The sequence below is a fragment of the Pavona decussata genome, unplaced genomic scaffold (genome assembly GCF_977016875.1).
Source record: "Pavona decussata unplaced genomic scaffold, jaPavDecu1.1 SCAFFOLD_14, whole genome shotgun sequence".
NCBI classification, from domain to species: Eukaryota; Metazoa; Cnidaria; class Anthozoa; order Scleractinia; family Agariciidae; genus Pavona; species Pavona decussata.
The window spans coordinates 1,851,892-1,866,678 of NW_028145437.1; the positions used below are offsets into that span (position 1 = coordinate 1,851,892).

Sequence of the window (14,787 nt, forward strand, 5' to 3'; positions counted from 1 at the left end):
CTAAGACTAAAAAAGTACATCAAATATAGCAACACCGAAGAAACAAATAACCAAAACAACAGGTAAAAAGGAAATGGCAAAAACTGGGGTAATTTAGTCCGGGTGTTTAAATATATAACAATGAATGTTGTGCCACTAGCAATAAGGACGGATCAGATAATCAACTCTGTAGTGTATGCTAATGTGCTAACTGTACCCATGAAATTCCTATTGAACGTTAGCCCTAGTAAGGAAATTGGAGACCACACAAGACAAAGGACAAAAGACAAAGTCAAAGATTTTTTTCTTATCTTGTGCGGTCTTCCGTGGGTTCACTTGGCACCTTAACATATACTACAGAGTTAATTATCTGATCCGTCATTTGTTTAAATAGATAGAACGATGTGTGGAATGTAGCATCTCAATCTCACCTTGTACCACTAGCTGAACATTAAAGCTATCCTCTCCTTCACTGTTAACTGCCTTACAAACGTACGTCCCGGCATCCTTTGGGCTTACAGACGCGATAGTCAGCAGTCCATTTTGATCCTGTGCGTCATCAGGTAGACTGGAACCCAATCTTTCCCATATAATCCTCGGTGTTGGTATACCGGAAGCATTGCACCGGAACTCGACGTCATCGCCTTCCATTATTGTCTGAGAAGCAGATTCTACAACAACTTTAGGCGTCTCGTGTGGCACCATAACTGAAAAGCAATACGAAGATTGAATTGGAACATGATGGAAAGACAAAAGTCCACTTCTTTACTAAATTAGAAAGTTGTCTTGAAATGAATGTTGTTGGTGTCAATGACTGGGGTGCCACCCACACAAATACGTTTTCGAAACGTCCCGTTTTTGTTTTACAGAAACCCGTTAAAAGATATGCGTTCACACTATCGTTTTCCCAGCGTTTGACATGCCCACAATAAAACATGCAAAGACGCTGATACGTTTCGAGGGAAAGTTAGAACCGTCATCTGCGCATACGACAAATAGACTCATCGGCAAATGTTGGTAGGTATTTTCCAGCTTAGCGTTTTCGAAAGCCTTCATTTTCGCTGTCCACAATAATATGATACGGCTCCGGTTTCAAATGTCTGCACTCTGGAGAGCGTTCTAATACGAATGCGTTTCGTTTAAAACAATTAGCGATTTTCAATCCTTTTAGTGTAAACGCAAGGCCAAAACATTTTAAAAACGCATTGGTGTCGATGGTGCTTCAGTCATTGTCCCCAACAACATTGTTTTCATGACAACTTTCACCCGGATTGTAATTAAAAAATCCAAGAGTTTCCTTTCTTATGACCGAAAAATCGTTAGTAAGCTCCCCCAGGCGTTAAGCACATTTAGCCTCGTTTTAATGACACGGAATTGGGATAATGAGACTAAGAACTAACAATCGGGGCGAGGTTGTTCGAAAGCCGATTAACACTAATCCACGATTAAAAGTTAACCGAGGTTTCCATCTTGCTCGTTAAAAATGTTTTTAAAGGCTAATCTTAAGCTAACGGTGGAGAAAAGTCTAGGTTAAAACTGAAGGACAAAAACCTTTCCGAAGAATTCTTTTTATTTGGAGATTAAACTTGAACCAAAGTTCACCTTAACCCTGGTTTAGCTTGATCGGGCTTTGAACAACTGGGCGCAGAGGAAAACATTAGAACTGAAAGACCTCCAACTATCGTCTGGTAAATTACATACCAAGAATTTACCTGCTAATTCGACACTTTCCCTGCTTATTCCCACGAGGTTCCGCGCTAGGCAAGTGTAGTTGCCCTGGTCTTTTGTTGTAACCTTTTCAATAACTAACTTCAACACTCCACGGCCGCCTAAAATCAGCTGGAGATTAGATTGGGAAAGCTCCTGACCAATCCATTGGACAGCCGGAAAGGGTTCCCCTGTGGCTGTGCATTCAAGAGTGACTGAACTTCCAGCTGTCACGGTTACGGGGCTGGACGGGCTCACTGTAACCTTGGGCTCGCCTGAAAAACGAGGTACGAAAAAATAATGATCTATTTTAGCTTCAATTCGATGATCAAAATATTAATAATCCTGAACGGTTTTCATAAATCAAGGCTCTTTCTAGCTAATAATTTTCTTTTACATCTTTTTTACTTACTTTGCAACTTGAATTGCAAAGTGCGTTTGAACATTTATGAAGGACTTTATAGGCGCTCTCCATTCGGCCAAACGTTCTGGGTTGAACTTCAGCCGATTTCTATTTCTGAATGGAACATCATTCTCCAGTTAATTGAACTCGACATGAGAACAAACCTGGTTCATTCACGGGTTTTCTGCCCGAAGTGAAATAACAAAATCGACGTAAGTCGGAGAAACAGGACCCGAGAATAAATGGCCAAATGGAACGGAATTTTGCAGCTGTTCAGATTATTCAGAACGTTTGGTGGGCAACCACGCGAGGTATACCGAAATTTCCGAAATTAGGTTTACTCTGAAAATTTTCCGTTCCATTCGATTCATTAACCGGAATGTCCAGGAATGTTTAGAGGACAGGAAAGAGCCCTTATGTCTACCAAGAGCCACTGCATGGTTTTGTTTAAGTAATGTTACCTTGTACAATAAGAAAAGCGAAGGCCTCCGTGGATCCCACTACGTTTGTTGCTTTACAAATGTATTTCCCCTGACTGTCACCAGAGGCGGGAGAGATCACTAATACGCCATCATTACTGCTGTTCAGCGGTTGATTTTCTTCTCGTTCCCAGACCACTGTCAGGGGTGGATTACCCTCTTTGACCACGCACCTGAACACCACGGTCTCTCCTTCGTTCACTGTTACATTGTTTGTTGGCATGATTTCTATTTTTGGCATAACTTTTTCTGAAGTTTAAAGTAAATACAAATTGTTCATGTCGACAGGCGTTTTCAAAAGAGAGAACTTTAATTTATTCTTCTCAACGTCCTAAGCTCATTTTTATCGTGTGGATGACGTCATTATATGCAAGCTGTTGAGACCAAAATGAATTACGCATCTGCAAAGCTGAAAACCTTACACCAGTCGAAAACTTGTGGTATAAATCTGGTGCATTCCTGATCCCATGCCATTTGGCACGTCGACAATGTTTTTTGGAGGGAATTAATATTTTGGAGTAATTGATTTCTAGGCGGGACTAAATTATTTTAACGGTACTCAGTGGCAGGTAGCTCTTCGGTTGAGGCTTGTCGCCAGTTATCGGCTTGGGAGCTGCGGAAAGGCTTACGACTGTGGAAACACACGAAATAGAACAACAACAAACAAATAACCAAGACAACAGATAAGCAAACAAATAAACAAGACGCGGAATTTTCGGGTGTGGACGATCTTCAGATCATAAACCAAGGAGAAAACTCAAAAACAAAATTTACAAACTAGGCTGTTAATTCTGTTTGTATCCCTGTGTGGAATATAGCATCTCAATCTCACCTTTTACCACTAGCTGAACATTAAAGCTATCCTCTCCTTCACTGTTAACTGCCTTACAAACGTACGTCCCGGCATCCTCTGGGCCTACAGACGCGATGGTCAGCAGTCCATTTTGATCTTGTGTGTCATCAGGTAGATTGAAGCCCAGTCTTTCCCATGTAATTCTTGGTGATGGTATACCGGAAGCATTGCACCGGAACGAAACATCCTCATCTTCCATTACCGTCTGAGAAGCAGATTCTACAAAAGCTTTGGGCGGCTCGTGTGGCACAGTAACTGAAAAACAATCGAAAGGTTTTGCGGGTTCGAAGGATTAAAGCTATCCTTACCAAATAATACGTTAACGAAAACTGGGATCAGTTGTTAAAAACTCCATCAACTACAACCGAATTGCAGCTTTCGGGTAAAGTTCGCTGAAATTTTTATTCTTCTCACGTGGAACATACCAATTAGGAAACAATATATATATTTAATTCAATAATCACCATCTTAGTCAGACCCACATAAGGTGGATATTTTCTCGAAATTGTTATTACTGGTGAGACGATTACAATGAATCATAAATTAGTTTTTGCTTCTTTAGTTGATCCCACCAATCAGGTCTTCAAGACTTCAGGCTCCCTCGACACAACTGCGTTTCCCGAAACAGCTTTGCGTCCACACTGTCGTTTTCGCAGCATTTTTCCCCGTCCACACTAAAACGTGTGAATACGCTGATACGCTAGGCGGAAACGTTGGAACTGTAATCTGCGCATGCGCCAAATAGCCTAGCCCGCGGTGGTTGCAACTAACCCCTAATAATCAGAGGAAAACATTAGAACTGAAAGATCTCCAGCTATCGTATGGTTAAAAACTGATACCAACAATTTACCTATTAATTCCACAATTTCCTGTGTTATTCCAACGATGTTCTGCGCTTGGCAAGTGTAGTTGCCCTGATCTTTGGTTGTAACATTTTCAATAACAAACTTCAACTCTCCACGGCCGCCTTCTATCACCTGGAGATTAGATTGGGAAGACTCCTGACCAATCCATTGGACAGCCGGATGGGGATCTCCTGTGGCTGTGCATTCCAGCGTGACCAAGCTTCCAGCTGTCACGGTTACGGGGCTGGACGGACTCACTGTTACCTTGGGTTTGCCTGTGTAATGAGACACGAAAAAATAATGATCTAAAATAATGATCTACTTACTAGTGAGTTCTCTACTGAAGATGGATGAAGTTTCATCCGAAACATGTTTACCATAAAAAAAGGTCACAACCTTTTTAAAGTCGATCAAAGTATTAATTCCCCTGAGTGGTTGCCATGCATTTATTGTAACGTCAGTTTTGAGAGTTAGAGTTGGGGTGGGAAATCAAGAATATTTCTTGCTAATAAGTTTGTTAACAACGTATGAAGGTTTTACGACTTAATAGATTATCAACGAGGCTTAAGAAAAAGTATTCAAGACCTTTCTTTTGTCAATGAATTTGCTGGTTTCTTAAACCAAGCTTGGCGCCGGTTTCATGTTTTTTCTCCTGATTGATTAATTGCTTGTTACCGTTTGTTACAATTGGTTTAATGAGATTGCTGTTACATTTTACGGTCATTGATGTCTGATGTTGTGGTCTCATTCATGGGCTGGAACCAAGGACATATTGAAAACGCCTGCTTTCATCTTTACTTGAATTGCAAAATGCATTTAAACTTTCAAATGAAACTGAAACCATGAGGAACTGGTTTTATTTCACTAACGTTACCTTGAACAATAAGCAAGGCGAAGGCCTCCGTGGATCCCACTACGTTTGTTGCTTTACAAATGTATTTCCCCTGACTGTCACCAGAGGCGGGAGAGATCACCAATACGCCATCATTACTGCTGTTCAGCGGTCGATTTTCTTCTCCTTCCCAGACCACTGTCGGGGGTGGATGACCCGCTTTAACCACGCACCTGAAAACCACGGTCTCTCCTTCGGTCACTGTTATATTGTTTGTTGGCATGATTTCTATTTTTGGCATAACTTTTTCTGAAGTTTAAAGTAAACGCAAAGGGTCCATATCAATAGGCAAAGACAGAACTTTAACTTATTCTTCTGAAGGTTTATGTATGGACGACGTCATTGCAATCCCCAAAGCTGAAACCATCAAAGGTAAATATTTCATCTAATAGCTGTGGTAAGAACCTGGACCATTCCTTAAATATCCCCGTGTGCCTTTACAGGATATATCATAGGATGAAGGATACTTTTCTTCTTTGCACTTGAAGTAGTAGTTGTGTTTGAGTGACATAAATTATTTACCCCAAAAGAATAACATACCGACCCAAGAGGCTTACGAATTTCATAAACCCATCATTGGCATTCATTGTCAGATTTGTACCGAAGATTAGCAAAAGCCGTATTACAGCAGATAGGTCACGCTATTCTATATAATTTCGTTTCTTACAAACTGGCCATAAAATTGAACGAAATTTTGAACCATTGTTTAACGCTTTCACTCTTTGAAAACACCGTAAAATGGGAGATTTCTTTTGTGTTTTTTTTTTACGAATTGGGGAGTTTTGGCGGCTTAGGTGATTAAGAAATTGAAATTTCCTGAAAATATCATTTTTAGGAAATTTTTAGGAGAGCCAGACTGGTTTCAAAGAACTCAATGCCAAACAGGTTTTGAAGTTTGCTTGTCACCAGTTACGATCTCAAGTCGGTAGAATATTATCGTCTGGGTGAGTACAGTCCTAATTAACAAGACCTGTTGTTGGTGACATTGACTGGCGTTTCCACAACCTGAGCGGAAGTTAATGTCGGATCACGTGGTTGAAACGTCATTCAATATCACCAACAACAGTTCTTCTCAGGACTACACTCACTAAGGGGATCACACTTAAATGACTTACAATAGGAGTGCATGACTAGGAACCTCTATGACGTATGACCATTTAACTGTAATTACTCTTCACTGATTGGGTATTTGAACTGTGGGCGTTCCAAAGGTTCTTTGAGACCCGTTCTAAAAATAAAGCTACTCGGGAAAGGGTTGACCCCAAGGCTTAGTATGCAAAATGGAGGTACCGGGTCGTAGACTCCTGCTTATAATATCACTCCCAAGTATTTACCAAGTTAGTATCAGGGCGACTTTGTGAGGAAGAAAACAATTAAATACTGCCAAACAATCAAACAAGGGAGACAGATGATTAAGTTTCAGGACGAGATAAAAAAGGATCAGTGGATTACGCTGAGCTGACAAACAGTCAATTTGAGCTCAGAGAGCATTAAAGTGCGGTTTATATGACATAGAACTAATCCGAAATCATCTTTACTTAATTTCAAAAGCCAATGAGTATTTAATTTGAAAGTGCTTTGCTCCCAGAGTCTCACTTTTCTTACTTTTGAGTCTGTAAATGAAATCCTAATGAGCGACCATTCAAATGAAAGCTACTGAGCAGTACTTTCCTGTGGTACTGCACAAGGTGGTTCTAAGTTTTGAGTCCATGAATGAAATCCTTAAGTGTGACCAATCAAACGAAAGTTACTGAGCAGCCCTTTTTTATGGTCCTGTTTGTTATGCTGTACAACGTGGTTCTAGGTGTTTAGTCTATGAACGAAATCCTTAAGTGAAAGCTACTGAGCAGTACTTTCATGAGGTGCTATTTGTCCTGAGTTTGCTTTCTTAAAGAGAAAACACAAGTATTTTTTTGTCCACAAGATTTAAAGTTGCACGTTTTGAAGAATTTAAAAGGTAGAATATAGAGAAGAATCCACAGAAACAGCGTGACCTAGCCTTCTTGTTGTTAAAGGGGGAAAAAAAAATAGAACTACGTGCCTTCAAGTTTATAAGTAATTGGATGAGAAAAATTCCCAATTTTGAGCCCAATTTGGCAGTCAGTGGAAGTTTTGAATCCAATTCTATTCAAATTAGAGGGACATGTAGTGTCAATACATCTTAATTATATTGCGCAGCCCGTATAAGAAGAACATTTCAAACAGTCTTATTATTGCACAATGACCCACACTGCACAAAATCCAGTTTTAGAAATAATCCGAATTAATAACAACTAGTTTGAATGGGAGGGAAATTTATAATATGGTTACCTAATTCACAATATAATTAGCATTGTAGCTTTTTTATCCAAGAATATTTTTCCCATCTTCACGACAAAGGAAGAACTGTGGCCATGTGCAAAGTGGAACGACACAAGTCAATCAAAGGTAAGGTGCCTTCAAAGGAGAGAAGTTCATGCTTCTACGACCGTGTTTTAAATACATAGTGAGAATCGTAGTCACAAACTTTGAGATTCAAGATTTCACTGTTAAAAATATCAGTATCTGCACTAATAAAGGGGAAGTATCATGGGGTTTTTGACCTTCTTTGTTAAAAATGGTGAAATAAGACCTTAACTTTGCTACAAAATAGTTCTAGAACAACGAGAGGAGAGAAAACAACTCAGTTCTTGAAAGGAACAACTCGTGATCTGTTCTAGCGTATTTTGGAACAAAAATGAGAGAACTTGGAAAACATTAGCCTAATATTTTTCAAGTTTCAATCCATTCCGACCTACTCTATCTCTGGCTAGAGGCACTAATCGACAGTTTTATTGTACTGGGGTGATAATTTATAACAAACCTAGACAATTATTTTTTGTTTCTGTTGTCAGACAAAAATTTTTGGGTTTTGAAACGACATCAGATTTTCGTGATACTTCCCCTTTAATAACAAGGTAGAAGAGGTTTTTGCATAGAGCAGGTATTTTTACGGTCCCTTGTGGTGAACTCTTAAAACTGGAAGGCAAAGAGTTGAGGCTAAAGGTAAATCTTTTTGTCATATTAATCCGGGGAACGTGCTAACTAGTTCTAAAATCCCTTCCTGCTAATATTGCAGTTTTTCAGAGTTTTCTTAGAGTAGAGTTGATTGCTGGAAGACGTGAATGAAAGCTGAAAAACGTATGCGTGTATTCATGAGACACTGAATTAAAAAAAAGAATAAAATAATTTATTTTAATTCCAAACCCCAAACATTATTGACTGATTCTGACAACATAGCGCATATGCCCTAAAAATTTGCCAGCTCTTGTTTAATTTCAAGCGAGTAATGCTTCGATATTTTTATTTAGCTTGCCTTAATGCACAAATATTGCTTATTAGCATGGTAACCATTTTTAGACCTGAACGTCTGATATCTCCTAGTGGCTATCATCACATTCAATTTAATAAGGCTAGGTCATGCTATCCCACGTAATTCTTTCCAGAACAAACTGGTCATCGAATCCATCAAAAGCCAAACTGGTATTAATTATTGGCGAAACGCGTTAGAGAAAAATATGACAGGCAAAACTGTCTGTGTCAACTGCAGTTGCAACATGTGTTATAAAAAAAATAGCACACTGTCTTAAATGTTATATAATTTGATACAATGACCTATCCCAGCAATAAAGCAGAGGCTGATTCTCCACTCAATCTTGCGTACTGAATCCACAAGATGCTCATTGGGGTCCTTTGATTACTACTCACTTCTGACATTAACTATCCCCGTCGCCTGCTTGACTCCTTTTTTGTTCTGCGCCACGCACACGTACATTCCCTCGTCATCTTTTGTCGCCTCTTTAATTTGCAGCAATCCTCCGTCAATCACGTGATTGTCTGTCACGTTGCCTCCAATTTTGCTCCACTGTATGGTGGGGAGGGGATCTCCCGTCACCTGACATGAGAGGAATGTGGATGCACCTTCGTCAACGGTTTGTTGTGCTGGTGTGACGATTGCCGTGGGAGCCACTGAGGTGTCTGACAAGAAACAAAATATATACAAGATAAACTGTAAATTTGACTTGTCGCATTAACCTGGGACGTTTTTTCTTTGTCATCACAGTATACGAGAGTTAAGCAGTACACAGGGCGTACGCCACAAATGTACTTAGTAAAATGCCCGAGCGCGCTACGGGTCTCTGAGTGGATCAGCGGTTAGAGCATCCGGCCCGTGTACGGAATTTCACGGCAACGACGACAACGACGTCCCTGTTACGGTTCCCTTCAGCCCAAACTAAAAGACAGTAAGGTAAAGTAAAGAGACAGTAGGAGTGTCACTGATTTATTTGTCTCCTTTACCGTTTTTGCTTTGATTTTCCGAGTAAGGGGACACCAAATATGAAGCACTATAAATGTCAGTCACTCTCTAGACATGAATGTTTGGTGTTATCAATAGAGTTGATAAGGTAATATTACCACCGTAAAGAGATTAGAATGTCCACGTTTCGAGCGTTAGCTCTCCGTCAGAGCGAATCAATGGATTAAAAAAGATAAATAAATAAATAAACAAATAAATAAATAAATAAATAAATAAATAAATAAATTTATAAATAAATAAATAAATAAATAAATAAAAAAGACGAACAAAACATTCGCTTCTTCTCCCCCACCGACGCAGCACCACATTTTCTTTAGAAGCTAACACTCTTATCTAATTATACCATACCTTGTTATTTTTTTTCTTTAACATACGTATTGTAATGCGCATTTGAACAAGCCTTGGCTTGAAATTTACGCACAAGAAATACATATTATTCTTATTTTCTACCTATCTAAGAGTCCTCTAAGACCGAGAGTAAACACTTCACGTAAGTCAGAGTGTTTCGTCAACTTTACCTCTTTCGACATTGAGAGTAACCAAAAACGCTTTGGCTCCAAATGAATTCGCGGCTGTACACACGTAAGCACCTTCATCCTCAGGCTTCGCTGGGAAAATACGTAGAACGCCATTCACAAGCGAGGAAGACTGGGGCAGCTGTCCATTTTCACGTGACCAGCTAATGGTTGGAGAAGGTTCTCCCTTGGCAGTGCACGAGAACAAGGCCTCCTCGTCTTCTGAGACCGTTAATGAGCTGGGGGAGACTGAGATCACAGGGACACTACCAGAAGCTTAACAAAAGATAAGAAAAAGGAAACGGCAGACTAAGAGCACTGCACATTTCTAGAGTATACCTGTGATTCAAAACATTTTGAATGTTTGGTTACATTTAGTTATATTTCTCTTCCCCCTCGGCCAACCATGGTTATACCATTTCCTTAAACATGTTCACCTCAAATATAAGTTAATAAAATAAAGCAGAAACGTCTGGAAATCTTACCCGACACATTTAAGAATGTTCCAGTACTGGCTATACCACCTAAATTGGACGCTGTACAAACGTATGCTCCCTCGTATATCTCCTTCACTCTAACAAACCTCAGAAGCCCATTGCCGTTTGATAACACTGCTTCCGATGGCAGTATACCTGCAGGACCACCGTGCCATTGAAGGACTGGGGCAGGGAAACCAGACGCCGAGCAGCGGAATTGAGCCGACTCTCCCTCGCGCACACTCAAACGAGTGGGAGATATGAAGACCTGGGGACTAGTCACTGGAAATAATAAAAGATATTGAGACAAAACAAACTCCACAACAAGCACGGTCAATTTTTGTAAGAAACGAACAAACACGAACAAATAAACAGACAAACAGAAATAAAACAGCTGATCATTTTTTCCTATAATTTCGTTTGCCATCGGATTGTTCACAACTTTCTAAACGAAAAACGGTTCACATTTTAAGAACAGTTCTCACCGTTTACCGTGTTGAGTGTAGCTGAAGTGGTATTATACCATAACTACAATAGAAATTGATAATAACGGCCGGAAAGTTATATGGAAAGGGCGAAGATGAGAAATTCTTGGAACGATTGATGAACATAATGAGATTGTGGATGCTGTAGGGCCGTATTGAGAAAGTACCTACTCTCTCTTGAAAAACATATGCTGAAACGGAAGGTTTCCATGGTGAAACTATCACAACAAAAGCCGGTAAACTAACTAGAATGAAGTCTTTCCTCACCTCCCACTCTCAGCTGCACGGTAGCCATATCATCACTGAAGGAGTTTTTACCAGTGCACGTGTAGGTCCCTCCGTGAACACTCTGCGTGTTTTGGATCCTAAGCACACCATCAACGTTCACAGCCCCATCCGGAAGTGCTCCATACATGCCACGGGTCCACTTTAGTTTATAGTCCGTGACACTATTAGCCTTACACGTGAACTGGGCGCTGCTGTTTAATGGAACGTGAAGGACTTTGGGCGAAACTGATACGACGATGGGATCCTCGAGGCGATCTGGATTAGAGAATCAGTGAAATCAGGAGGCCGCTCTTGTTTTAAAGGAACAAATAAGAGGCGAGTCCAGGGTAGGGACCAGGTAAGCCAAGTTTGACCCCCGCATGGGGTGGAGTCACTCATACTTTCTCCTATGTCCATCTGACATACCTTGCTTGAAATCGTGTCCCTGAACTCATGGAATATCTTCAGCCATCGGCATCGCTTGTAACACTGACCATGGAATGCAAACAAGTCTATTTCTAGCTTCTACATCGAAAAGAGCACTAACGAGTTAATCGAAATGGCACCAAGTGCACTGCTTGATGTGTGCCGCTATGAAGACCAGTGTTCGCACATTTCATGATAGCTGTGTTTTGACAAAAAGGAGAGTTGGTGCTGTTGACCTCCCTGTTTTATATATAAATTTATTTGTGGGCTTTCATAATAATTTCCTTTGTAATTGGTATGCTTGTAGTCCTTTGATGCTTAACCTTTCATTTAAAGAGCGACCCATGAATTATAAACAGGTACTTTTTACCTTTTACAGTCAACTTCCCTGCGGCTATCTCGGACCCATAGGTATTTCTAGCAGTACACAGATACGTCCCTTCGTCCTCTTTCCTCACTCCCCGGATCAGCAATCGTCTTCCTTTTATAGAAACGCGACGTGACATGGGCTCCCCGCTCTCTCTAGACCACGCGATTATTGGTGTTTGTTGACCGCCCGCAAAGCAGTAGAAATGTGCGTTTTTGCCCTCGTCCTTTATGCGTTTCACCGGCCACACTCTGACAGTTGGGAGAAATCCCACTGAAAAGGAACACATAGTTTTTATACATAGACAAATTTAAAATGATTTTGAGAATGACGAGTTAATATGCTTTTCATCAGCAATATCATCATCAGTATCATCATCACCATGACCACCATCATCATCACTATCATCATGCATTATTGTATATTATCATTATCATTATCATTATCATTATAACATATTAGTCACAGGCACATATAAATACGATGCTCTAGCCACTGACCCACAGGAAAGACTCGTAACGAGCTTGGTCATATTTTTATTCTTTTAGCAGTCTGCACGTTAGTGACATTTATTCCATTGAAACCTCGTGTGTGGCAAATATAATTTATATTTCAAACATCTTAAAAGTTGGGAAAATTGAAGATAACAGCTGAGTAAAGTGTTTGAGTCATATATATTGTAATTTTTTTCTCATACCATAATAATAACTATTTTAGGTGTATACAGGGCCCCTCAGGATGACAGCCCCGTAGCTGATTGGGCCACCCTGTCTAAATAAATAATAATACTTACTTACTTACTAAAGAAGAAAGAAAACCTACAAAGGGCTTTAACGAAAACACCTTAACACAGTGCGGCATTTGTTGTTCAACATCACCATATTTAAACATGCAGTGTCGATTAAACCGTGCTATGAATGAAGCGCTGGATATTTTTGTCTCACCTGGTATTTTGACGCACTTTTCACCACGTTTGAAAGGATTTCCGGTATATCCCTTAGCACACCTAGAACGTCGCAAGATTTCAAAAACGTTAACGAACAAGTACTGATAAAAACAGTGAAGACGATGATGTTCCTTTTCAAAAGGCATCTTTATTTTAAGTTCAAGAGCATTAAAACAATGAATAAGAATTGATAGGTAGATAATTGGGCGCTATTGTCTGGGTTGAAAGTCATATTTTTGTTCCAAACGCTTCAACCTTTTTTCTAAGGTGTAGCCATACAGCCATTCAGTGATTCCAAAAAAACGGATTACGCGAGAAACAGACATTTTTTCTGTCAGTTTATACTTTAAAAGCTGTCGTTTTATACTTAATAACTTACAAGGGAACATTAAAGAAACAACATTACCATCCACTTTTTAAAGCGAAATTCAGATGAGGACTTGAAAGGGGTTTGGACATTTTCAGTGCTTAACGTTGGGATCAACACAGGATTCAAACCATAAAGAATACAACAATAACAGAAAACAAACGAACAAAAATATTAAATCCGTTTATTTTCAGTTTTTTGATCGTAGAAAAGTGCCATTTAAAAGGTAAAAAAGTGCTGTTTTTAAGGAAAAAATCTCACTAGTAATCTCTCCAAACACCGAACCAAGGAAAACCCATACAAGACTAGAGATACGGTTTGTTTGGAGTTTCTCTACCTTTCGCAGTTCCTCCCAGTATAACCGGTTTGACAAGCTGTACACGTTGGTCTACCGTCCGCCTCAAGCTTACAAAGCCGACTGAACCTAGCAATTAAAAGAAAAAAAATCAGTTTTAGTGAACAAACGCAATCCACTCTACCCATTTAAACTTTTCCGTTCTAGAATTAATCTTCACTTACCCTAATGTGGTTCAGACATTGAGATTGTGAAATGAATCCTAAGCTGCGCGAAATGCAGGGTCTAAAGCAGTTTTATTCTATCATATAACACACACTTATCTTCGTATATATCTCTCGTTGGTGACTACAAAACATTTTTACTTTACATAATAAAAATTGTCATGGCCCCTTGTGAATCCCAACTATTTTCAGTTTTCATAACCTCCGATCTTCTGTCGAATGTATGGTTCCTAGAACGCTTTCCGCCAAAATACAGTCAGCAAACGTTGACCACGGGCGCATGTACAAGTGAAAACGTCCAAGACGGCGGCATTGAAAGCTTATTTTTAAACTTTGAGTCTGTTTACGAGATCGTTAGGCGCAACAATTTAACCGAGAGCTCGCAAGTTCTTCTTACAGCTGATACTGTTTATCATGCTCTACCTCGTGGTGGTTCTAAGCCTTCGACTCCGTGGAAGAAACCCTAAAGTGCGACCATTGTAATGAAAGCTACTGGGCAGAAAGCGGTTCCTGTGGAACTGTTTCTCATGCAAACCAAAGTGGATCTACAGTTTGAGTCTGTGGATGAAAACCATAAGTGTGACCATTCAAATCAAAGCTACTGAGAAGTGCTTTCCTGTGGTGCTGATTATTATGCTGTTTATTACGCTGAGGCCAAAATGGAGCAGCTGTGGCACAAGAAAAGGGAACGACAAAGAGTAAGAGCATCTTTCGTACCCTCGCTACCAACAGCGTACATATGCAGAAATTCTGACAGAGACTGCCACTCAAGAAATGGACTCTACAGTCACAGTCGACGCTGCCCCAATACAGTGAACTCACAGTTCTGGCGCAATCCATTGTCTTTGGAGACAGAAGGAGACAACTATAACTAACTGTAACAAGGTAATTCTAACTTTTGCGTCGGATGACGAGATTCTAAAGT

General features: G+C 40.0%; 1 protein-coding gene across 6 annotated transcripts in view; it reads right to left on the bottom strand.

The window, feature by feature from the left end:
- Window positions 1-14,787, bottom strand: part of LOC146487698 (basement membrane-specific heparan sulfate proteoglycan core protein-like) — a 71,381-nt gene that overhangs the window by 18,353 nt on the left and 38,241 nt on the right. For 4 of the 6 annotated variants that reach the window (XR_014868576.1, XM_085130056.1, XM_085130051.1 and 1 more), the window contains exons 25-37: window positions 13,681-13,767; window positions 12,975-13,036; window positions 12,034-12,303; window positions 11,238-11,513; window positions 10,495-10,767; window positions 10,013-10,285; window positions 8,885-9,154; window positions 5,141-5,407; window positions 4,272-4,541; window positions 3,401-3,676; window positions 2,551-2,817; window positions 1,692-1,961; window positions 411-686 (exon numbers count right to left, since the gene is read on the bottom strand). Coding sequence is in view for 5 of the 6 variants with exons in the window: in XM_085130056.1 (XP_084986182.1) it covers window positions 411-686; window positions 1,692-1,961; window positions 2,551-2,817; window positions 3,401-3,676; window positions 4,272-4,541; window positions 5,141-5,407; window positions 8,885-9,154; window positions 10,013-10,285; window positions 10,495-10,767; window positions 11,238-11,513; window positions 12,034-12,303; window positions 12,975-13,036; window positions 13,681-13,767 (3,137 nt within the window). In the remaining variant the exon portion in view is untranslated. The remainder of the gene's footprint in view (window positions 1-410; window positions 687-1,691; window positions 1,962-2,550; window positions 2,818-3,400; window positions 3,677-4,271; window positions 4,542-5,140; window positions 5,408-8,884; window positions 9,155-10,012; window positions 10,286-10,494; window positions 10,768-11,237; window positions 11,514-12,033; window positions 12,304-12,974; window positions 13,037-13,680; window positions 13,768-14,787) is intronic. The other 2 variants (XM_085130063.1, XM_085130073.1) reach the window with 2 other exon arrangements.